This window comes from Aquarana catesbeiana, linkage group LG09 (genome assembly GCF_042186555.1).
Source record: "Aquarana catesbeiana isolate 2022-GZ linkage group LG09, ASM4218655v1, whole genome shotgun sequence".
NCBI lineage: Eukaryota > Metazoa > Chordata > Amphibia > Anura > Ranidae > Aquarana > Aquarana catesbeiana.
In genome coordinates, this window is record NC_133332.1 from 125,193,820 (window position 1) to 125,220,845 (window position 27,026).

General features: G+C 41.2%; 1 protein-coding gene across 6 annotated transcripts in view; it reads right to left on the reverse strand.

Annotated features, from left to right (window-relative positions):
* FGF13 (fibroblast growth factor 13) overlaps positions 1–27,026 on the reverse strand; it is a 577,206-nt gene that overhangs the window by 334,554 nt on the left and 215,626 nt on the right. The window contains exon 1 of one of the 6 annotated variants that reach the window (XM_073599243.1): positions 9,441–9,583. The exons of the other annotated variants lie outside the window; for them this stretch is intronic. Coding sequence (XP_073455344.1) covers positions 9,441–9,450 — 10 coding nt within the window. The 5' untranslated portion in view covers positions 9,451–9,583. Of the gene's footprint in view, positions 1–9,440; positions 9,584–27,026 lie in introns of those variants that run through there. 6 annotated transcript variants of the gene reach the window in all.

Sequence of the window (27,026 nt, forward strand, 5' to 3'; positions counted from 1 at the left end):
TAAATATATATAGTATATATCTATACTATATTTATACTATATTTTTTACTTTTTAAATTTGGCGCCAAACTCCGCCCCCGTGTGTCACAACGCTCGCAGGGAACGGAGCTCGGCACTGTGAATTGAGCGAGACACGGCGGCTCGCAGATCACAGTGGGGAAACACCGCAGGATCCAGGGGACAAGGTAAGTAACCTCTACATGGATCCTGCGATGCGATCCCGAGTGTGGCTCGGGGTTACCACTTTTGGTACTGAAAATCCACCCCGAGCCAGACTCTGGAATACCGCCAGAGGTGTTAATGAATTAAAAAAAAAAACTAATAAGTAAAGTTAGCCCAATTTTTTTGTATAATATGAAAGACGATGTTACGCCGCGAGATTCGTGAGAGAATCATGATCTTTATTCTAAACAAATAAATTGTGATTCTCATTTTAGCCAGAATCGTGCAGCTTTATAGTCCTTAAATGTGGTGGCTGCTTTAAAGTGTTACTAAACCCACAACAGTAAAATCAGTCTGAACCTAAGGGGTTAATCCTCTGCATTGTGTAAAAAGGCTGTTTGATCCAGTCCTCTCTGATTCTCCCCTTCTTCTACATTCCCCAATCCATTTTCTGATAGAACAGAGGTTAGGGGACAAGCTGCACATGCTCAGTTTGGTGTGTATTGCTAGAGAGTTATTTTTTCTTGGAGGAGTGCATGTGATCAGCACAGGGCCAATCAGCACTGACCAGACAGAGGGTCAGGGGTCCTGCAGCCTCATAGCACAGTCAGAGCAGAATGAAAATTCCTCCTACAAGCTTTAATCAAACACTGACACACGACTTCTAACTGCTAAAGAAAAAAGGTATTTAGCAGTTTATATTTACTAAAACTATAGCATTTCCATGTTCTGTGTACTGTGGGATATAGTGAATGCAGGGTCCTGGGTTTAGTAACACCTTAATTATATTTTTCCTTTATTTTTACCTGATAGTCCTGTCATTCTTTTTTCCCAGTGACAAGTGTAGTATATTTAGCGCTGTCACTCTCTAGGACAAGAAGTGTGTTAGGAATTCAGAAATCTCTAAAGTATAGTTGGAGGTGTTCTATAGTCCATAGAGCAGGGAAATGCAATTAGCGGACCTCCAGCTGTTGTAGAACTACAAGTCCCATGAGGCATAGCAAGACTCTGACAGCCATAAGCATGACACCCAGAGGCAGAGGCATGATGGGACTTGTAGTTTTGCAACAGCTGGAGGTCCGCTAATTGCCTATCCCTGCCATAGAGCATATTCCCCATATTCTCGGCAATTCGGCCCACTCCTCCTTAATCCGCCGCCAGACCAATTAGAAAGCGCACCAAGCTTCGCACATGCACAGTAGGGAACCGGCTGTGAAGCCAAACGGCTTCACTGCCAGGTACCCTTACCAGGAATGGCGGCGGCTGCACCCGACAGCCGAGCCAAAGATCGGCTGGGGTGCTGACATTGCGGGCTCCCTGGACAGGTGAGTGTCCATATATTAAAAGTCAGCAGCTGCAGTATTTGTAGCTGCTGACTTTAAATTTTTTTTTGGGGGGGGGGGCTGGACCTCCTCTTTAACTCTCTCTATGTGTCCTGTTTACCATTATCACTGACAGTAAAAATTAAATAAAAATCCCCAATTCGGGTTGTTATTATAGCAGATAATAGATGGGAAATCTTCCAGTGGAGAGTTCTGGTAACTTCTGACAACGAGGGATAACCCCACTTTGCAGGGATTTCCTTCCACTTCCTGTTTTGACTATGGGACAAGAAGTGAAGGGAAATTTCCCCAATTGGACACGGATGACAAAAAAAAAAACTGATGAAAATTATAATGCCCCGTACACACGGTCGGACATTGATCGGACATTCCGACAACAAAATCCTAGGATTTTTTCAGACGGATGTTGGCTCAAACTTGTCTTGCATACACACGGTCACACAAAGTTGTCAGAAAATCCAATCATTCTGAACGCGGTGACGTAAAACACGTACATCGGGATTATAAACGGGGCAGTAGCCAATAGCTTTCATCTCTTTATTTATTCTGAGCATGCGTGGCAATTTGTGCGTCGGATTTGTGCACACACGATCGGAAATTCCGACAACGGATTTTGTTGTCGGAAAATTTTATAGCATGCTCTCAAACTTTGTGTGTCGGAAAATCCGATGGAAAATGTGTGATGGAGCCCACACACGGTCGGAATTTCCGACAACAAGGTCCTATCACACATTTTCCGTCGGAAAATCCAACCGTGTGTACGGGGCATTAGGGAAAAGAGGCACTCGAGGGCGCATGGATGTTTATTCCTAACATCATATTTGTTTACAGTGCCGAAACCACCACAATGATATCTCCAAAGATAGGTCCCACTGATGAAAGCTAGCCTACTGCCGAGCCCATTAAATAAAACATTGCAAGAAAACTGTTGCAAGATGCCAAAGTTGCATTGTGGAAAGCTGAAGTGAAGGGAGGGGGGTGTATGTTCTCATTATGTTTTCTATTTCATGGTAATATTAGTTTGCATATGATCATAGTAGCAGGTTCACTCTTGTGCAAACAAAACATTCATATCTTAACTAAATGCAGATAAACAGAGCCTATAAACCAGACATGCAGAATCATTTTTTGTCTATGTCTGTATGTGGAGTCTTTGGAAGTCATGTTGTGTAAGTGTTCTCCTCTATCCTTCCTTCCCTATCGCTAGGGATGTGCTGAATGTACCCAAGTTCGGTTCAAGGCAGGCTTGATGAATATTACAGAAGTTTGGGTCCCAAATTCAGACCTCGTGAAGTCAATGGAATACCAATGTTAAGAATCAATTCTGTCATTTTATAGGCTAAGAGGCAAGGAATTGTCAAACAAATAATTTTGGGGAGTTGGACACTGCCCAGGGGGTAGCAATTTTAATAATTCTTAAAGTAAAACATTAAAAATGCAAAATTCCTTTAAATAATATACCTGAGAGGTGCCCTTAAAAAAGAACTTTAGGTAAACCTTTTTTTGTTCATTTCGAATACAATAAGGGAGGAATATAACCCCTGACAGGTTTTCTAATCCATCTCTACTCTATCCAAAACTAAAAAAAGTTTTGCCTTTAGTTATACTTTAACCTTCCTGTGAAGTCGTATACAAACTACTACAGAAAAACAGACATTTGCAAAGAAAATAACAAACAGCCAAAGATTTCCTGTGTCTATACCAGTTTCTTATCCTAGATAAATCCCCATGTTCATGTCCATATTTGGTCAATGATGTTATTCAGGAGACCCAGCCCCTTTGTTTATATTTACCCGTCATCCACTGAGCTGTAATTTGCGGGAAAGCAGATGTCAGGATCAAATCCTTCTGCCCGTTGGTGGGTTTTTTTTTCCCAGCAGATGTTTTTTAAAGGGCCTTTTCAAAACTGTAGGGTTGATTTACTAAAACTGGAGAGTGCAAAATCTGGTGCATCTCTGCATATAAACGAATCAGTTTCCAGCTTTTTTTGTCAAAGCCTAATTGAACAAGGTGAAGTAAGAAAGTTATTGGCTACCATGCACAGCTGCACCAAATTTTGTACCCACCAGTTTAAGTAAATCAACTCCTGTGTGTGTTTTTATTTACTTTTCACATATTTGTGAATGAATAAGGGTACTATGTACCCCTTACTCCTTCACATAGGGAGGACGTTATCTGGGTGCCCACCTATTGTTAAAAGGGGCGTCCAGATTCTGATAAGCCCCCCGCCTTGCAGACCCCACCACCACGGGGCCATAGTTGTGGGGAAGAAGCCCTTGTGCTTTTCGAAATGGGGACAAGGTGCTCTGCCAAGGGGATCCCCCTGGCAGGATAAGCCACGTTCATGTTGAGCACATGTTACCTGGTATGGTTTAGGTGGGTTACACATTTGTCCCCCCGTTTCCTGGCCTACCAATCTACATGCTTGGATATGGGATGGTGTGGATATTTGGGGGAAGGGCTCAATTGTTTTTGTTTATTTTGCATAGGGCCACCATTAAAATTCATACCAGACATGAAGGGCCTTGTATGAATTATAGGGGGACCCCAACACCATTTTGCATGGTTTTTTTAACTACTTTATGTCTAACCACTTTGTTTATATGGCTAGGGATTCTTGGCCAGTAAATTAATTGGACTACTCCCTTAACAACCATTGGCTGCTGAAGAGAAGGAAGCCGTCATATACAGTTATTAGAGAAAAATACCACTACTATATATTATGTTCAGCTCCTGCAGAACAGGCTGAAAGTCCCTGCTAGGCCTCTCTACCTAATTCAATCAGAGAATGCTTTGCATTCTTTCATTTGAGTTCAGAATGCAGCAGGGCAGCCGCTTGGTGCGGGACCTGAAAGCAAGTGGAGATAACTGAAGTAGAAGTGTATACTTAAGTGATTTCCAGCTTTCAGGGGCATTGGCCAGGTATGGTATATGTATAGTTACCTTGGTTGAAGCTGACCAATGTAACTATGCATAAAATATAACATACTTGGAATTATTCTTTAACTACTTGCCGACCACGCTATAGCCAAATGCTGGCTACAGTGAGGCCTGCTAGTTCTGGGAGGCTGTCATATGAGGAGGACACTGCTGATCACAGATTGAGGTAAAGAGCCAATCAGGGGCTCTTTACCATGGGATCAGTTGTGTCCAATCACAGCTTATTACGCATGTAAATAGAAGCTGGTTATCAGCACTCCTTTCCTCATGCTGACAGCATGAGGAAAGGAAAAAAGAGCCACTTCCCTAAAAGGAACATGTAACTGATTATCAGTGTCCTGATTATCAGTGCAGTTCAAACAGTGCCCACCAGTGCTGCCAATCTGTGCCCATCAGTGCCTCCTCATCAGTTTCATCTATCAGTGCCGCCTACCAGTACCCATGAGTGCTGCCTACCAGTGTCCATCGGTGCCCCTATCATGCCGCCTATCAGTGCTGCCTATCAGTGCTGCCCATCAGTGCTGCCCATTAGTACCAATCAGTGCCACCTATCAGTGCCCCTCAGTTCTGCCTATCAGTGCCCCCTCATCAGTGCCCACCAGTGCCACCTCATTAATGCCCATCAGTGCCGCCTCATCAGTGCTGCCTCATCAGTGTCCATCAGTGCAGCCTATCAGTGCCAATCAGTGCATCCTTATCAGTGCACATCAGTGAAGGAGAAAATTACCTGTTTCTAAAATTTTATAAAGAACTATGAAAAGGTTTTTTTTTCAAAATTTTCAGTCCTTATTTGTTTATTTAGCAAAAAATAAAAAACCCAGTGGTGATTAAATACCACCAAAAGAAAGCTCTATTTGTGTAAAAAAAATTATAAAAATTTTGTTTGGGTACAGTGTTGCTTGACCGCGCAATTGTCATTCACAATGCGACAGCGCTGAAAGCTGAAAACTGGCCTGGTCAGGAAGGAGGTAAAAATGTCAAGTAGGCAAGTGGTTAACAACATAAAACTAGTGAAAGAAGATTGGTTGAGTTACTACCCTTTCTGCCCATTGTTTGTTGATTTCATGAAATTAAACAGGTAGTATAATAGATTGTATTAAGAGAAATGCAGCATTCACATTTAGGGCTGAAACACACTTTTGTGATGTGATGCATTACATGCGTTGGTGTATTGCGGTGCCATTTATTCTGAGTGGTACTCCAATACACTAAGGGGCTGCTGCTCTGATGCACATGTTCCAGTGCACCGTAATGTGGAGCTACTGTGTGTGGGGCACTGCATCAGAAAAAAATGCTGCTTGTACATGCTTTTGACCATTATTGTGTGTTGGCAGCCCAATTACAATGAATTGACTGTCTTAACACAACGTACAGGAAAAAAAAAGTGTGAGTTAGCCTTGATTGTTTTTTTAAGACGACTTAAATGTTTTTACAGAAAGCCTCACACAAGGGCGAATGTTTCTGTAAAACTGCGTTACAAAAAGCTGCTTTTTAGAAAAAAAAATGATGAAAGCTTACTTCTTAGCTAGAACATGAAAACAATCTGTTGAAACATGGTGCACACTACGGCATGGTTCATCAAGCCTCACTTAATAAAAGCTGCAGAACAATGTTTCAGTTTTCAGCATAGGCTACAAGTTCAAAGACTTTACAATGTATTGAAGATTGATATTACGGGCATTAATTATTTTAGCATATTCTACAATAAAATGCTTTTCATGTAGAAGATGTTTGAACTGTATAATTAGGGGTGCCTATGGTTTAATTGCTCTTTAGCATTATATTTAATGGGTAAGGAAAAGCTTAGAAATGTGTCAGCTTTCTTTTGATACATTATTCAATTAATTCCATCAATGCTATTACAAAAGAGGAATCTGTCAAGACATTTGGGGACTGTGGGTCCTTTATTTTCTTACAAGTCACAGATAGTTGGGAAAAAAGGAATGTCGTTGATATATATAATAACCAGCAGGCCAGTGGAATTTACTAGGTTAATGAAACATACATTTTTAGAAGCTCACTTTAATAGGTAATATATTGAAACATTATCTATATATGCAGCATATTGCTTTAAAGGGGTTGTAAAGGTTCATTTTTTATTATTTTAAAATAACAAACATGTCATACTTACCTTCACTGTGCAGCTCATTTTGCACAGAGTTCCCCTGATCCTCCTGTTCTGGGGTCCCACGGCATCTCTCTCGGCTCTTTCCCGCACTAGCTAACCCCCTCTGGAAGCTCTCTCACGTGGGGGTTACCTTGCGGGCGCGCTCCCGTCTCATACACTCTGCGTCCATAGACACAGAGTTTATGTCTCGTCCCGCCCCCCGGCGGCTGCGTCATTTGGATTTGGATCTTTAAGCCCCGGTTTACACTGCTGCGACTTCAAAATTTCGCACAACTTTGTATCCGGCATGCCGGCGCGACTTCATCGTGCCTTGCATACAACTTCTTTAACAGAAGTCAATGCAAGTTGTAAAAAGTCACACTAAAAGTAGTGCAGGAACCTTTTTCTAAGTTGAAGTGACTCAAGTCACTCCTATTAGAACGGTTCCATTGCTATTGGGGCGACTTGTCATACGACTTTGAACTCTCAAAGATAAAACAAGGATTTATATTTATAATTTCATGTGAGTTATTTGATTTTGGCAAAATCTCTCTAAATCCTTTAAAGTGGTATTAAACCTTAGAGTACATGTGTCAAACACAAGACCTTCTGGCCAAATCTGACCCTCCAGGTCATTTCATGTGGCCCTCACACCTCTCCTGCAGCTGCAGCACCCCCTTGTCTTCTCCTCCCCTTGTTTCAGCAGTCAGCCGCTGAGAGGAGGACAGAGATCATCCTACAGATCCTGCACCTCTGTGCAGCCACAACACCCCCTTGACTCCTCCTCCCCTGGTCTCAGCATTTAGCAGACTCCAGCAGCTGACCTCAGCCCTCTTCTGGTCCTCCTCCAGACCCAGCACTTTCTGCTTTCTAGCTCTGCCCCTAGCTTCTTCCCAACAGCAGCACATGGTAAGGGGGGTGCACTGTGATGTAAGGAAGGGTGGGGGACTCTTGACATCTGATGTAAGAGGGGTGCTTTGGACAACAAGTCTTACAGATACAACTGGCCCTTTGAGGGCGACCATAATGCTGATATGGCCCATGATAAAATGGAGTTGGACAAACCTGCCCTAGAGCAAAGATTTATGATATTGCATTTTACCAATTCTTAGATGTGACGGATGTATTTGTTTCCTTTTTGAGGCTTTTTTTCTTCTATTTCCATCTGGTGATCCAGCCAGTAAGTCTGTTTTTCAAAAGTACAAGCTCTCCAGCAGAATGTATCAGTTTACATAGATGAGACAAACCACTTAACATTGACAGGGGTGATTAAAATAATCAGCTTTCATTTATTCATGCAAAACCCTTTATCCTAAACTGAATAAGTGTAAGCTAGAATTTGGCTTCAATTTGTTAGAATATTTAAATTTGTTAATACATTTAACTTGTGTCTCACTAATACAGGAGGTATGTTACTGGCCAGATCACCAGGTTGAAAAGAGAAGAAAAAAGCTAAAGAAAAGAAAATTGATGCAGCTACCACATTTTACCGCTTGGCGACCGCCGCACACTGATGTACATTGGCAGAATGGCACAGGCAGGCAAATGGGCGTACCTGTACGTCCCTTTGAATTTGCCGCCTATCAATAAATATTGTTGGTATTTTATACTTCATTGGTATCGCTATAGTCCTTCTAAACTATTAGGGTTTTTGTGCAATTTATCTATCAGGATGAGGTACCGGACAATATTTGTCCAATCATTGAGGTTTCTCCTCCCATTATTCTTTTTTCTTCACATAAGGACTGTATTTAGGATGATCCGGGGAGGCCCCCAGTTATGTTATGTGATATCAGAGCTCAATTAGCATAAAATCCTGCACCTCATCATTCAAGGTTTTTCCTTCTGTTTGGAATCTCCACTTGGAAGATTCATCCTGTAAATCTGTCCTTATTACCACTGAACACAAAGTGGTGAAATATATAATATTTTAAAGGTGTTACTGGAACAGTAATTGAAACATTTCAATAGGAAAAAGAGAGGATTTCTCCTACACTTTGTAAAGATTTCCTCCTACTTGTTTCTTCAGGGCAGGAAGTGACAAAAACAGCGCAAAAAACAAAAACAGACATAGATTTTAAACATTTTATGCTCTGTCCATACTAAAAAGTATGCGTCACTGACAAACAACAGCTTTTTTTAGCAAATGATTTGGAATAGCAGTCCAGATCACTGACAAGCCACTTCTTCCAGATAAAGCCAGAATTGCCATAATGCAGCCCCAATAGTCAAAACCGAAAATGTGTAAAGGGTCAAAACCCATATGGAGGAGATTTACTACAACTGGAGAATGCAAAATCTGATGCAGCTGTGCATGGTAGCCAATCAGCTTCTTAGGTCAGCTTGTTCATTTAAGCTGTAACAAAACAAAAAAAAACTGGAAGCTGATTGGTTTCTATGCATAGTTGCAGCAGATTTTGCACTCTCCGGTTTTAACGCCAAAGTGTTTTTTTTGTTTTTTTTTGTAGTTACATTTTGATACATTACTTTTAACACAGATTTCATAGAAAAAAATCTTACTGATGTCACAGTATGCAATCAAAAAGTTTACCTTTTTACCTCTTGTACTATATTCTTATGTATAAATACATATTATGTAGGTTGGATGCTGATTAAGGGGGGTTTATAGAGATCTAAAACCCTGACCTCAATTTTCAATGTAACCAGGAGCAGTCTTCGGTCATCTCATAGACAACAGCAGAATCCTCAATGCTCTGCTGGTGCCACTGCTGATATTTGGCAGACTAAAAGTGGTACAGAAATATAGTAGTAGCTAGAGACTTAAAGTGTTACTAAACCCAGGGCCCTGCATTCACTATACCTGGTCTCCCACAGTACACAGAATAGGGAAATGCAATTATTTTAAATAAATATAAACTGGCAAATACCTTTTTTCATCAGCAGTTAGAGCAGTCTTGTGGCTTCTATCAGTGTCTGGTTAAAGCTTGTAGGAGGAGTTTTCATCTCCCCTGACTGTCCTATGAGGCCGTAGGTCCCCTGACCCTCTGTCTGGACAGTGCTGATTGGCCCTGTGCTGATCCCATGCACCCTTCCGGGAAAAAACAAACAAATAAAATCTTCAGCAATACACTCCAAACTGAGCATGTGCAGAGTGCCCCCAAGGCCCTGTTCTATCAGCGGATAGATTGGGGACTGTGGAAGAAGGGGAGGATCAGAGAAGACAGTATCAAACATAATCATGCAGATGATTAACCCCTTAGGTTCCACAGTGAGTACAACAAGCATGCTTTACTGCATATACAGACTGATTTTACTGTTGTGGGTGTAGTAACATTTTAAGTTTTTATTTTATCTTAAGAGTATTAATACCAGTTTCACTTCCAGGTGGCACTCCGTGTGAAATCTTTAGATGTACCACAGTCTTCAAGGTACTACACTATGTGGTATGTGGTCTGGTCTCATATCTTAACAGAAACATCTTTCTGTCTTCCTGGAATTTTTTTACTGCCTTCCCCAGTCTTCTGCATAGGGGTTCTCGAAAACATCAAGTGCCCAAGATTCCTCCCGCTATTCTCTTTTACATTAGCCACCCTCAGATCTGTTTGTATGCAGAACACACATTGCTCCCCTTAGCTAACAACAATAGAATTCCAGTCTAATGCACATCACAGCAGTATCATTTCTCGCAGAACACAGAGAAAGCCTTTTTTCATGCCTCTGTGAACAACGGCACCAATATAAAAATATCCACCACTTTCTAGGAAACCACAACAATGAATAACACATTTCATGATCTAAATGCCAATTCAGCTTGTGTTGAAGCTCTGAGCGTCATTTCATCTAAAGCAATCTTCAAGTCAGATCCTATTGTGAATATTCAGCTGAAATTTAGAACAAACATAACACATTATATGGAGATTCAATTAAAATATCTACATATTTAGGATAGGATTTACAACAAATATTAAACATCATCTATGTGACATGATAATGTCAACCTCTAATTACCAACCAAATTCCTTTTATCACCTATAATATTATTATGGCATCCTTACACTGGTAGGGATGGATGCATGACTGTGAGGACTGAAAGTATCTCAATGGTTGTGGAGCAAACCTGAACACTGTGGGAGTCTGGCATCTGAAAGGTAATGATTGAATGGGTTGGAAAAGCTTTGACTCTCTGGACATATCTGCTGATAAAGCAGAAAAGAGCCCTTTCCCAAATGCTTGTGTTACAAATGTGATATGAGTAATTCTGGTTAGAAGGCAGAATCACAATGTGGAGGTCCATCTCTTTCTGCCCTTTGACTGCAAAAAAAGGTAGACAGTTGGGTTATTTTTAAAAATGAACTTCAAGAAAATTCAAAAACGACTTTTGTAGTGGGGTTCTCCTCATAATGCAAGGGTAAATGCAGATACCCAGGAAGTTTTGCTTACCCTCTCCCTCACTATCCGGGCAAGTGGCGCTATACTCTTCACTTTGGCGCAACTGGTTGTGGGCAGGCCCTCAGCACCCTCACAATTCTGGACCCCAGGTCCTGCATTATACATTATGGGGTTGATTTACTAAAACTGAAGAGTTTAAAATCTGGTGCAGCTCTGCATAGAAACCAGTCAGCTTCCAGTTTTTTAATTTGTCAAAGCTTAATTGAACAAACTGAAGTGAGAAGCTGATTGGCTACCATGTGCAGCTGCACCAGATTTTGCATTGTCCAGTTTTAGTAAATGAACCCTTATGACTTCAGACCAAAAAGAAGGGTCTTCGAGGGGGCTGTTACACAAAGAGGACAATTGAGGGATGGGATAAGTAAAACTTTTTTTTTCCAGCAGTGCAATAGGCAAAAACAAGCATTTAACCCTTGCAGTGCAGGGTGGATCCCCACTGCCATGGTATCTCTGTGAAGGTTCTCATTTATCCAGGTCATGGGAATGCAGACCACACCTTTGCCCCCCCAAAAAAAACATCTATATCTATATAATAAATAACGAGTCACACACTATTTTTGACAATTTTTTTGTACATGGCACATTTATTGGTATGAATAATTTATCAATAATAAATAATATAATACATTTATTTAATTCATAAATAAGTAAAAAAAAATCCCTAATAAATCGTTCAGTCATTAAAGACTCAAGCTAAATGACTTAAACATGGTGGGGGGGCTGGGGAGCTCGCTGTACCGACGCTGGCTCAATGACACAAATGCCTCAGCTGATCCTTCCAGAAGGTTCTATTAGTTCACATGGTACACTCTCTTCCCGCCCAAACTCATATCTGACTTTTTAAAGGGCCAGCATCCCTAAATTCGAATCTCCTGAGGTGATTCAAAAAAACGATTTAAATTTAGTTAGAACCTAGGAAGGAGGCATGGCCACATGCTCACGACATTGGGCTCAAGTTCTTTCATCCTCTTTTAACATCATATATCTAGTATTAGTCACATTCAGCTTGACATGTTCCGTTATGTTGATGATGTTTCCAAACATATTCATGCCGTTATTCAGTTCTAATGAGTATATTTATATCCAAACAGGTAGCACAGACATTTTAATCCAATTACCATGGAATGGCAGATAACATGGAAACAGTGGCAACAAAAAAAAACTTTTATTAGCAGAGTAGGGGAGGGTTAGAACCCGTTTTAACTTTTTATTGCTTTCGTTGTCCCCAGTGGAGAACTCTTCTACTTGTTGCCACAACATTGTAACCAGGATATGAAGTGAAAAGAAATCACCAAAAGTTGAGAAATTAAAAAACAATGACAGAGGTTTTAACTTGTCATTAATCTACCCAAAACTGAAAGAAAAAAAGAAAAAAACAATATGGCAGAGATACACTTGCAGTTAAGGCCTGGACCTCTTTTAGGCGTTTTTAGGAGGTTTATTGCTGTCTGTGTCACGAGTGGTAAAATTTACCCTCTTTTTTTTTTTTTTTAGTGACCACTGTCGCTGAAGCAAAAAGTTATGGAAAATCCTACATTTTACAGTTAGACTCTGTCCCTGAGACCCGTGGCCCCTTTTTTCACCAGCTGATGCAGCAACTCATTTAAAGTTTATGAAAACGTCTCCGATTAATCTCACAGGTTCCAGCGCTCCCACAAAAGGCAAATCAAGTATATTAATAGTTTACACATTCTAATCAATACTGCTTTTTCTTCTTCATTAAAAAAAAAAAAACTAAGCTGCCTTCTAACTTATATATCTGAGACGATATTTCATCTTGAAAATCAACACCATCTTGGCAAAGGAGGATCTCAATTAAGGCTAAAAAAAATAAGAACCACTAAATTGCATTGGCAGTTGAGAGAAACTGGGAACGAAAAACATTCTAACCCACATCACTTTCAATATTGAGCACCTACTATAATTTCATAAGTCTCTTACCTTCAAGTGTGTCACTAACTTGGCTTTACCTTTTAAAAGGCATTGCATTAAATGAACCCAAATACATATGATTTGTTGCCCAATATTCTAGATTCCCCTGACATCCTTGATTCACACAGTTTTCATTGCCATCAAAAAGGAAGTAATTTAAGTGACAGTTGCAGCTGCTCAGAGGCAACATCAATAGATACAGTTCTTGTATTATAAAAAGTCCATACATTTTTCTTTTAGCAATGTTCATTACTGGGCCACAACAGGTAATGCTGACGCCGTAACTTGGATGACTTGTGTTGCCAACTCTTCAAACCACTGTCACATGGCCCTATTTTAGTGTACAATACAGTCACAGTGAAGCTGAAATATGCACTGACAGTTACTGGTTGGCCCAACTGCATAAGAATGTTAAAACTTGACCTGCAAACAAATCCTTTTCTAATTAAGAGCACTATAGCTGGCCACACGTTACAATCTGATTGCCCAATCTTCTTTAACTCGAGCAACAATTTTCTAGTGCAAATCCTTGTCTGATTTGATATCAGCAATGGGCTGTTTAGGTAGGCCCTTATATGATATCGTTTTGGTAAAGCTAAGTCAGATTGTACAGAGAATATACAGTCAGATTGTAACATTGTGCCAGTTTAAGGCAGCATGAGAGCAACCCCACTGACCTCTTTTTTCTTCCTCCTGGCTTTCCACATAAAGTTTCTGTTACAGAGCAGAAGAGATGTACACATCCTATACTGTATGTCTAACCAGCTATTTAAAACATTACATTACATACTCATATTCATTAAACAGCTTCTAATACATCAACATCTCAGGTGAACTGAAGCACAGCCTACACCTTAAAGCGGAGTTCCACCCAAAAATGGAACTTCTGCTGTCCAGATCCCCCCCCCCCCCCTCCTCTGGTGTCACATTTGGCACCTTTCAGGGGAGAGGGGGAGCAGATACTTGTCTAATACAGGTATTTGCTCCCAGTTCTGGCGAAAGATCGCTGAGGATACTGCCATGGTCGGCCCCTCCTCCGTTCCCCCTTGCTGTCTTCTGGGAGACACACAGGTCCCAGAAGACAGCAGGGACCACTCAGAACACACAGCGCTACTTGTCCATGTGCAGTAGGGAACCAGCTTGTGAAGCCGCAAAGCTTCACTTCCCGATTCCCTTACTGAAGATGCCAGAGCCTCCACCCGAGAGCTGAGGGACAGGTCGGCTTAGGGTGAGGACATCGCGAGCGCCCTGGACAGGTAAGTGTCCTTATTTTAAAAGTCAGCAGCTGCAGTATTTGTAGCTGCTGACTTTTATTTTATTTTTTTCGGCGGAGCTCCGCTTTAAAGTATCCAGGTGGAGGCTAAGTAAACACTCTTTACATATTTTGGAAGACCTCCTGCTCTTATACTCTTTTTGCATACTTTGAAGGACCTCCTGCTCTTATACTAATTTTACATATTTTGGAAGACCTCCTCCACTTATATATTTTTTATATATTTTGGAACACCTACTGCACAAACCCTTTTTAAAATTTGGATTTTTCTAACTGCCTGTGTTCTCAGCATCAGAGCTAAAACATTTTGAATTACAAATGGGAAATTGGCATGTGAAAACGCAGTAGGTGATTTTTAACGACGGATAACATATGACCCTATTTGCTGCATTCACATCCACTTCAGTATTTTACAGCGAGAAGAAAGCTTTTTACACATAGGCTTAAAATGTCCATTAGCTTAAACTGATTCTATTTTGTTTCTGATTGAAGGGCACAAAATGCTCTGTATAAATGAGCACAAATTACAGGTTGTTCTGGCAGAATTTCTATAGGCTAGATACAATATAATAAGTACAAATACATTCATAAAAGAAATTAATTTTGGTGAATAATATGAATAAACTATGACATAATCTGCTATTAAAGAAATTAAACAAATAGCTTGATCACAACTATAGTATAATGATACCTAATGTTGCTTAATATGAGTGTACAGGTAGGAATGAAAAGAAAGTAAGGGGGGGGTGCATGAGTTTGATTCTAATGGGTCTCCAGCTTTAAAAGGAATCTTGCTCCAATGTCTGTATAAAACATACTTATTAAAAAGTGCATGTTGGGAAAAAAAGAGCGTGAGAATATACAGTTGCTTATATGCTTAAGGTCTCATTCACACATAGTGACGCCAGTGTGGCGACTGGTGTTTTTCCTGCACTGGATAAATGTCAGTCACTTCTAGAAAACAGTTGCACCATTCGCACTGCAACACAGCCTGGAGGTGAGGTAAAGTGAGCTGCTGTAAAATGCAGGGCACATGTAGGCACCGCATGTCACCCCAAAGCAGGGCAACATACTGCAATGCTGTGTGGGGACATGAATAGAGTGTCACTTCATGCACTTTCAAACTATGTTTAGCGTTTAGGATGCAGGCAGTTTGAATGGGCCCTTAAAGTCCAACTGCAGCTACAATTATTATTTTTTTTTTTCGATAGAGTGGAGAAAGGTTATACCCTGTCCCCATTTAACCTCCGACCCAGTGATCACACAGGAAGTGGGGAAAGTTTCACCAATAGGACCATGACAAAGCACGGATTCATTTTACATTTCTTTTCATTTAAAGTAGAACTAAAGTCAAAACTTTTTTTAAATTTTCGATAGAGTTATGCCGTGTACACACGGGCGGACTTTTCGGCAACAAAGGTCCGATGGTCTTTACGACGGACTTTCTAACGAACGGACTTGCCTACACACAATCACACCAAAGTCCGATGGATTCGTACATGATGACGTACGACCGGACTAAAATAAGGAAGTTGATAGCCAGTAGCCAATAGCTGTCCTAGCGTCAGTTTTTGTCCGTCGGACTAGCATACAGACGAGCAGATTTTTCGAACGGACTTGAGTCCATCGGAAAGATGTGAAGCATGTTCCAAATCTAAAGTCCGTCAGATTTTCGACAGAAAAAGTCCGCTGTAGGTCCGATGGAGCCCACACATGGTCGAATTGTCCGACGGATGCGTTCCTTTCGACCACTCCGGTCGAAAAGTCCGCCCGTGTGTACACGGCATAAGGGAGAATTATGACCCTTGTCATTTTTTTTGTTTTTTTCCCATTTGTGTCTTATTGGGGAGATTTTCCTTCACTTCCTGTCCCATAGCCAAAATAGCAAGTGAGAGGAAATCCCTCAAAATTGAGGGAATTCCAGATAGTCACCAGCACTAATGTTCCCATTGGAAGATTTTCCTTCTATTCCTGCTCTGGTGTAACTAACTGACGCACAAACAGCAATAAAAACCTGCTCCAATCCTTCTGTAATCTATCAAAAATTTAAAAAGTTGCCTTCAGTTTACGGTACTTTAAGTTGGGTAATTTTCTATGTCCGTGTTGAAATATGCAGATGCATTGGAGGTCCTCCATGTATTAACAACAGATCAATTCATATATGGTCAGCATACTGGTTGAGATTTATAGACAAAGATAAATGGTCCCATAAAACACTGACTGCAAACACACTGTTAATAAGTGTGACTCTAATGGCTGGGTGCCAGGCATATAGTAAACAATATCGTTCCATTAGGGAACACCAGCGCTTTTTTTCTCAGAGAATAGGTGCAGGGACTCCCCACTTCACCCCTTGTCTCAACAACAATAGATCTCCTCAGCAACAACAGATCCAATCCAGCAACAACAGATTCCCTCCAGCAAAAACATATCCCTCCAGCAACAGACTTCCCAGCAAAACTAGATCCCCCCGGAACAATAGATCACTGCAGCAATGATAGATCCCTCAATAGACCCCCTTTAGTGACAACAGACCCCCCAGCAACTATAGATCCCCCTGGCAACAATACATTCCCCACAGCAACAATAGATTCCCCCCACCCCAGCAACAATAGATTCTCCTCCCTCCAGCAACAATAGACCCCCCCCCAATGTAATAATACAGTAGATCTCCCAGCAGCCAGTAACAATAGGCCCTTCCCTCAACAGTAGATCCCTCCCAGCAACAATTGACCCCCCCCCCCCAGTAGCCAGCATTAATAGACTCTCCAGCACATTCCAGCACCCCATTCAGTGCTGGAGGTACCAGAACTGCGTTCCTCCATGTTCCCACTGAGAAAAAGCCCTGGGGAAGACTCATGGCTAACTGTGGTTTTTGTTATGAATGGATTATTCAGAGAAAGTACTTTTGTGGAGATGAATTAGTTATATAATTGTAGAATTAATTTTCAAATAAAGAAGCTAATATATTTGCAAGAGGCTTGTGTTCAAACAAGAACCATTTAGCTTTTCATTTGATCTGACTGCGCCTGACAACTCACTCAGAGTTGTTTGCACTCCTTGGAACAATAACATGGCTATTATTCAGAACCAGACAAATGCATTTATAACTAATGAAAGAAACATCATTATCATACAAAGCACGAGTGCTGGAATCCTTAAACAATTTGCAGCTTGCTACTAAACTTGGACGTTGGAGGAAAAGTAAACCTACCATACCGCACCATACCTGCCGTTGAAAGTATCAACATGAGTACTCCCCACACAATACAATATTCTCTAGGTTTACAGAAACAATGTAGCCTCTGGATCCGACTGGATATAGATTATTGGGGTAGTAAACTGGGGGAGAGGACTTATATCAGAGATTTACCGTCATCTGGTGAGTTCAGATTCATAAGAAAAGTTATCATATTTGCACAAATGGGAATTCGATTGTAACCTATCTTTATCCCCCGATGACTGGGAAGATTGTATAGTAAAACTTTGCAAATGCACAAGTTCGTGAAACTGCTATAAAACTTTTTACTAGATGGTATTTTACACCCACCAAACTGTATACCATCTTTCCATCAGTTTCCCCTGTTTGTTTAAGAGGATGCCCTTCTCAAGGCTCCTTTCCCTTTATTTGGTGTCAATTCGAAAATTTTGCTACAACTATAGCTGGCAACCCTATCCACCTTAGCCAACTGTTTACTATTCACTCCTATTCCAGAGACCTCTGCCCCTCATATGAGACTCATCCATACCATTTTTGTTGCCATACACTGGCTTATAGCCAATAATTGGAAATCTTCCTCAGTCCCTATTACCCAATTGAAGAAGAGAGTGAACTCCATACTCTATATAAGTCTATGCGTTTCTACAACAATAAATGGGAGCCTTGGTTTGACTATTCTGATGTCCTTCTTCAAATTACAGATCATTTTTTTTTATTCTTACTTTTAACTATTACCTGACCAACCATTCATGATTTATTCCAACCTTGTTACTTCATTTGTATAATGATTATATTTTTGCTCATGTCACAGCATTGTATGATAGCCATTACTTAGGTTCTATGAACACATTCTGTGTACTACTATTACCTCTATTTATATATATATATATATATATTTTTTGTTGTACCTTGAAACACTCCCTTTCAGTGTATCCATTACAATGTTCTGTATTTACTTGTACCACCAAGCTATATTTAATAAAAGTTTGTAAACAAAAAGTGCTACTAAACTATAAAAATGTTTACATTATTGTGGAACTAAACCCCCCAGTACACTCACCTATTCCTTCCAGTGTTTACATACCTCGCCGGCGGCTGTCATTTTCTCCAAAGTGCTGTTTGATTGGCCTCTATATTGGCTACCAGTGGATGATGTCGTCCTGCACATGCGCACACGAGTCAGTCATGTCAGCACAGCCGAAGCGTGCTAGGAATGGAGGCTGAGCTGCGCATGTACAGCCCAGTTACATACAGTAGGTAACTGCAAGCGGCAGGTAAGTTTCTTTTATTGCTGAAGAGGCACAGCATGTGTTTCCTGCAATAAAAAGCTGCTTGCTTGCAGTTTAAAAAATGTAGGTTTAGTTTCACTTTAATGCATTACCTGCATTAACCACTTCAGCCCTGGAAGGTTTGACGCTTTTGACACTTTTTTGGGAACCAGTGACATTATTACAGTGATCAGTGCTAAAAATATGCACTGACACTGTATAAATGACACTGGCAGGGAAGGGGTTAACATCAGGGGGTTAACTGTATTCCCTAAGTGTGCTTTCTTACTGTGGAGGGCATGGGATCACTGCGTGGACACTGTGATCTGTGTTCCTGATTAGCAGAAACACTAGATCAGAGTGTCCATGCCTGACAGCACAGCAGTCTGCTTGTTTACATCGGCAGACCACCGTTCTGTCTCTATGGGGAGCGATAGCGGGTGGCGGGTGGACATTGCCTCTGCTGGGCCCACTGATTGGCTTCCCCTGTGGCCAATTGTCACGCGATCGCAGCTCCGGAGGCGCACGCGTGCCCCCCAATGGCTACTGACAAAATCACATACAGATATGTGATTTTACTCAATAGAGAAGCCTTGCTGCAGTATATGTACGGCAGGCGGTCAGGAACAAGTTAAGGAAAAAATGCCCCACTATCTGTCCTACCCCCCCCTCTGTCCCTAAACATTTACCTTGCTCCATGTCACAATTTCAGTGCTGCACCTGATTGCAGTAGTGCTCCCCTTACTTTCTGCTTTCACAGGAGAAGCTGAGGGCAATGGAGTCATAGGCTTCTGCTGCCATCAGTCAAGCTGCTGTGAAGAAAAAGCAAGGGCGTAGATTATCAGTGCTTTGAGTGTCTATGGATGTGCACAGTCACACTCAGGACTGTGCATGCATGGGTGCCTTCTAAGCACTCAAGGAGGCAGCTGAAGAAAGGAGAAGCTGACAGTGCATGCGGCAGGAATTGCCATAAAATAAGTAGGGAAGTATAACCTAATGCATTTAGTAGGGGAGTATATCCTCTTTTTTATTAAAAATAAATAAACTTGCCTTTAGTATCACTTTAAATGGATTATTAAGGTAGATCTCAACACTAGCTGGATAACATTAAGTTTGTTAAAACACTCTGTAGCAAAAACAATTTCCATTTTCCAGAAAGGTAGATGAAAAGGTAAATTAAGTACATTTAACCACTTACCCACAGGAAGGTTGTAACTCACCTGACCAGACCATTTAATTGCTATTCAGCACAGTGTTACTAACTGTTGCCTAACTGGCAATTGCTCAGTCATGCAACACTGTACGCAAATTAAATTTATTTTTTTTTTTCACAAAAATTTACTTTTTTGGTGGTATTTGATCACCCTCGCATTTTTCTATACAAATGAAAAAAGACCTCAAATTTAGAAAAACAAATAGATATTTTCTACTTTCTGTTTTAAAACATATCCAATAACATCAGATTTCTTCATCAATTTAGGCCAAAATATAGTCTGATACATATCGCAAATTCTGGCAGTGATCGGGGGCTGATCCTGTTAGCACTGGTTTTATGGGGTCACTATACTATTGGGGACACCAGTATAGTTCTGATCATGATCAAGATACTGATCCGTACAGACACTATACTAGCAATGGCAGTGATCAGCAACTTATAGTGTGGTGGGCAACCGAGCACTATCTGACACTGGCTGGGAGGGACACTAACAGACACTGATGTCTCTAGTGACACTTATACAGTGATCAGTGATAATACTGTACACTGACATTATACTAATGGCACTGGCTGGGTGACAGGGGTGGGCAATCAATGGGTTAACTGTATGCCTAACAAGTGTATGCAAGTGTGTGTGTGTGTGCTGCTTGTACTCACTGATCTGGCTGGGTTTCTCTCCTTTCTTTCATTTCTGAATGTCAGGGAGAAATCCAACCGGAGACCTGTGCTGTGATTGGCCACAGCTGATCAGCAGGTATACAACCTAAATGATTGACTGTAACCTGCTGACAAACTTGTGCTGTGTCCTATCACAGCACAGGTCAGCAGGGGGTGCGTGCACGCGTGCCCAAAAACCAGGACGTGCACTACGACATATGGGTATGTCACGGCCCCTGGATGTGCCGCCCGCTTGCAGTAAAAGTACTGTGGGTGGGTGGCAAGTGGTTAAACATACTTCTCATTTTTCTTGTAATGAACACATAACTCAAAAAATTGGTGCATTGTATATCTGCCCGGAATTCAGCTTTAAGTTCTGTAGCGGTGTATATTATGAATATAGCACATTATCCAACTCATTATTGAGCCATTCACTGTACAACCAAAGAACCAGGAGGTCAGCAGTTTCATGATGAAAGGCATACACAGTAGACCTGTGGCCAGTAATTCAAAGTATCAGCTGAAACCCAGTGGGATGTTAAACCTAAAATGTATGCTGACTTTATTTTATTTCTAGCACTATATTTATAACTACAAAACCTTTTATTCAAGATTCAGCACTTCTCTTCTTAGCATGGAAATTCTTTTGAAAATAAATAGACCTATTAACCTGGGTTAGACTATTTATAAAATAATTATCATATACATATAAAGCCCCAAAGTGACCTGTAGCCAATAAATAGTCTGTGAACCAAATTTACATTAGGGCAGGCATCATATGGTGCTACCTCCAGCATAACTCTGCATCCTTGGTTTTAAGAATGGGACAGATGGGACAGATAGCTTTAATATTAGAAAGATAAATTAATATCCTCCAGAAGATCATCTTACAAGTCAGGGATCGTTGCTGCTACGATCATTTACAAAAAGGGGGTGTGGAGGTGAATGTTGGGAAATACAAAAATGGGTATTTGAAGGCTAAAACCATCATATGTATAGCTGAGAACATATGAAGAATGTGTGCAACTAGCATGAAGGACCATGCACAGTTGCCTCTCTATAAGAATTTCAAGAAAATACAGGGGCTCTTGTCTTAAAGTGATTGTAAAGTTATTTTCTAAATAACAAACATGTTATACCTACTTGTCCTGTGCAATGGTTGCCCTCTTCTCCATGTACCACAATAGGAAGTCACTTCCTATGGTAGAACGCACACAGGCTCGATTCCCCCCTCCCCAAAGGCTCCCTTGTCACTAGATTTATATTTTATTTTTTTCTTTCATATAAGTTTTATTAAGAATAAAGAGAGCAGATATCTTTTAGAACAGGTAAAGGCAATACATCATACTGTTAACATAAGTTATAACCTCTACATACAGAGTTGAAGATAACAAGAGGCTATAAAGCTATAAAACATTTAACTGTGAGGCTTATTAAGGATGGTCAACAGGTCCATCGTTAAATGGAAAGTAACATAAATTTTTATCTTTTGAGAGAGTCATATATGGTAGATACCAAATATTGTAGGTGTTTCTTGGGGTTAGATGAGGATCTACTGTATAGTGTATGGATCCCGTATTCCATGGCTTTGGGATGGAGTTTTAGTGTTGTCGTGGAAGATCAAAATCGTCAATAGACGAAGTCAAGATATTAAGGAGCTAACGAGTATCTCTGTGTAGTTATATTGAGCAAAAAAAAGTGTTAGGATTTAAAACAGGCTTCGGCATAGGCCGGCGAGAGTGGGGGGACCTGGGATATGTTAGGAAGGGTCGACAAGCCTTCATGTAAGGTAGTGTGTAGTCAATGTAGAAAATGAGTTCATCGTATGTCAGAGGGGACATTTGATAGAAAGAAGGATAGAAGGAGAGTATCAAGGTGGGAAGATAGATACAGAGGGGAAGGTGGGGGGGGGGACCATCTCTCACTCCCTACATTGGTTTGCATAGGGGGAGGGGCTGAATGTCTTTAATTTGGGTGGTGAAATTAATAAAAAAAAGGGGTTATATATCTTTGTAAGCCAGGTAGCAATTTATTTTACATCAGATCACTGTGGGGTCACATTAAGGGACTGGGATGGGGGGTTACTGAGTTTGCTGAATTCCACGGTGGTTTGGAAATGGGTCCAGCAAGCCCATTTGGCACAGAATTTGGTGGGGGTGTCTTGGGCTGTGCTAATCAATCGTTCCATCTCTGCTATTTTATTTATCTATGTTAGCCAGTTCTTTGCTTGAGGGAGGTTGGGTGGAACCCCAATGGAGTGGGATGCATTGTTTTGCAGCATTTACCATGTGTATTTGTCACTGGATTTGATTGACAGCAGCATGAGCCAATGATTACCTCTGCTCTGAGTCCAGTAAAAAGGGAAGGATAGAGCAGCACCACTGCTTTCAGGCACAGCGCTGGATCGAGACTGGGCTCAGGTAAATATTTAGGGAGGGGCTGAGGGAGGAGGGATAGCTGGCAATACAATGTTTTCTTTATCTTAGTGCAGAGAATGCATTAGGGTAAACAAAAAAAAAGCCTTCAAGTGATTGTAAAGAAAGAAAGAAAAAAATAAATAACAAACATGTTATGCTTACCTGCTCTGTGCAGTTGGTTTTGCATAGAGCAGCCCAGATCCTCCTCTTCTTGGGTCCCTCTTTGATGCTCCTGGCCCCCCCTGCTATTGAGTTCCCCCAGAGTCAGCAGCTTCCTATGGGGGCACTGGAGCTAAGCCACAGCTCCATGTGTCCATTCAGATCCGGAACCCCGCCCCAGCCCTGCCCCCTCTCTCTCCTTATTGTTTGACTGACTTTGATTGACAGCAGCAGGAGCCAATGGCTTAGACATTCCTGGACATCACTGGAGAGAGATGGGGCTCAGGTAAGTAAGTAAGTAATTGGGGTTGCTGGAGAGGCTGTTACACACAAAAGGTTTTTTTATCTTAATGCATAGAATACATTAAGATAAAAAAACCTTCTTCCTTTACAACTCCTTTCAGCCTTTACAACCACTTTAAATTTTATTAACATGCACTAATTTGACATAATTCTATATGCCAAATCAGCCATGTTGTTCAAATTACTTAAAATAACTTTACTAACACGAGTAAGAACACAATTGAGAATGCTAGAGTATAAGATATGTTGATCAATAAGGTGTGAATCCTACTCATATACAGAACAGCACTCTGTTCAGAAAGATCCACTTTGATTTGCTATTCTACAGAGATCCACTGAGATCTGGCCTATGGTTTAGACCTCTGCTGGCACATTACAGGAGTTCTCCAGTTCTCACAGAAGATTGACCTGGGATTTGACCTGACCATTGTGCATGGCAGGTCCCATTATTCATTTCTATAAGGTTATATGAGGTAATCTAAAGGTCATTACATGCCTATATCCCATAGCAGTGTTCATTTTTTAAATGTGAAAAATGGGTTTGAATCATGTGAAATTTAAACTATATGTGTCATTCTGGAAGGCTAACCTGATGTAAAATGAAAATCCCATGTAACTCATAAAATCAATGATTCACTATGTACTAATGGAAAATGTTTAAGACAGATCATGCCCAGGGTCTTGCATATCTAATTGAAGAACAAGAAATGTAGATATGCAGTGGATAGAATTCAATACAGCAAATGTACAGGAGACAATGACACAATGGTGGTAATTTGAGTGGGAACAGGTAGTGAACCAAACCGCTACTACTTAATAAATATGTCTCAATGTATATTCATACTTTCTCCTATTATAGACAGATTTCCTTTACATCCTTAAATTCAAGTGGTTCTAAAGGCAGAACGGTTTTGTACCTTAATGCATTCTAAGTAAAAACAAAAGATAAAAAAATATTTTGCACAAAACTCTCTCCTTAGCCCCCTTAGTACTTACCTGAGCCTGATTTCGATCCAGCAATGTGCACGAGAGCACTGTCTCTCTTGGCTCTTTTTCTTCTCATTGGATAGAGAAGCAGCAGCAGGAGCCATTGGCTCAATCACAGCCAGTGAGAAAAGAGTGGGGGGGGGGACCTGAACCATGCTCTATGTGTCAACGAGCATACAGAGCCAGCTCAGGAATACGGCAGGGGGGAGTAGCCAGGAGTGCTGGCGGGGGATCTCAGAAGAAGAGGATTGGGGCTGCTCTGTGCAAAACCATTGCACAGAGCAGGTAAATAAAACATGTTTGTTATTTTAAAAAAAAAGGTTTTTGAGGGGTGGGCTCTTTTGAAATCTACCTGCTCACCAGGGAATTTGTCTGCTGTTCCCTACTGAGCAGGCAGATGGCTGGTCCATATCCGCTCCACTTATGCAGAGTGGACACAAGCACAGCCTACTCCCTTCTATAGGTGGTTGGATGTAAACAGATCGCCTTTCTGTTTACACCCAATTGCCATTCCATCCATTCCATCTGTTTTTAACAGTTTTTAGCAGACCGGATCAGATCAGATGTCGGTGAGTGTCAACAGACCCAAGTCCATTGACAGGCGCCGCTCCATAGAGGTGACTGGAGGATCTGATTGGGCTCGATTGGGCCCGGTTTTTCAGGCGGACCTAATTGGTCCACCCGTGTGAAAGGTCCCGTATATCCCTTAAATATGGTGTTTGCACTAAAACTAATAAACAGAATAAAACAAGTGTAATAATCTGGGGGCTTTATTTTAGGGCTACACACCAGCCGGGGTTCTAATTCGCAGATTCTGACACCCACAACTTGGACTGAAATGTCTTCTATAGTAATAGAAAATCTGGAAATAAGTATCTCGTTCAAATCACTTTGCTAACTATACAGAAATTTCTGTCTTGTTGATGCCAGAAAAGAGATGCAGAGAAACCCAGCTTAAATCTCTTATGTCCCCTTTGTATTTTTATACCTAATCTTACTAGCTTTGTTTTGCTGGCATGCCTTCTGAAATAATTCTCGTTGTACTTATGTTATAAGCCTTCTGGGACAGGGACTACTTCATCACAAAGTCTGTTAGTAGCACAAAGCTTAGCATTAACGCTGAGCACAGCATCAAAGGAATGGCTCTGAGAGGCACCACCATTATTACAGGTACTAATAAGCCAATCATTGATCAGTCCATTTTCAGTGAGCTAAGCAAAGTGGAAAATAAACAGCCCCATGAATCCAGCAAGAGACAATGCAATGCTTGACATCTAAACTGTAGGAATAAATGTAAAATGTACTTGTGTTAATAAGGGTTGTGTAGCTCTTTTGTTTCCCTTTCTTTTAAAGACCTTTACTCAAAGAGGTAGCGCAATGATGGGATGTTTTCAGCGCCATTTTATTAGTCTTGACTCAATGGAATAAGTCAGTGAACGATGAATTTCATTCAGTAACTGCTGCAACTATATTCATTTTAGAATGTCCGCTAAGGCAGGCCATACATTATGCAATTACTTTCCTTCAACCACAGGCTGAAGGAAAGAAATTGCTCGATTTCCCTATCAACACATTCAGTGGATTTCAGTCAGGAGAAGTGGGTGTTCTGAGGCAGGCTGCATTTGCATGTTAACTTTAACCTTTTAAAGTGGATATAAACCCTCTTCTATACCCAGTAAAGTGAACATCCTCAGATGATACACAGAGATGAAACAAATCTCCCTACATAAGGTTTACATGTATATCTGCTGTCTTCAGTTTGCTATATTCTTTAAAATTCTTACATCATGTTAGAATTTTTATTTCCTCATTCAGTAGTAGGAGTGGATTCTTGGCTTACACTGTGGGACAGCTGATTGGAGGAAAGGCACCCCACCCCCCTCCACATAGGCAGAAGAAGGAAAATACTTTCAGAGCTGTGCTGTGACAAGACAAGCTCTCTGCTAATCTACTTATAGCACCCGCCCCAATACAAATTTCAGGCTGGTTTTATCTCGGTTGTTGGAAAACTTGTCAGAAGTTATCATGCTGATAACAGAGGAACCAAACAGCAGAAAGACACAGGACTCAGGGCTTTGGAGAGAGATAAGTAAAAACTACAGATATATGTGTCCAGGTCAGATTTCATGAATCGGGTTTACATCCACTTTAACCACTTGCCGACCACTGCACGCCGATATACGTCGGCACAATGGCAGCGCTGGGCAGATGGGCATACCTGTACGTCCCCTTAAATTGGCGGGGTTAGCGGGTGTGCCCACCACGTACAGCGGGACCGCGCCCATGGGACCCGTGGACTCAATGTCTGCTGGTCTCCCGGTGATCATGTCATGGACCGCAGAACGGGGAGATGCCCGTTCTGCCTTGTGACATGACAGAGATCACTGCTCCCTGTCATCGGAAGCAGTGATCGCTGTCATGTCAGTGGTAGCCCCCCCCCCCAGTTAGAATCACTCCCTAGGACACACTTAAACCCTTCATCGCTCCCTAGTGGTTAACCCCTTTCCTGACATTGTCATTTACACAGTAATCAGTGCATTTTAATAGCACTGATCACTGTATAAATGACAATGGTTCCAAAATAGTGTCAAAAGTGTCTGATGTGTCCATCATAATGTCACAGTCACAATAA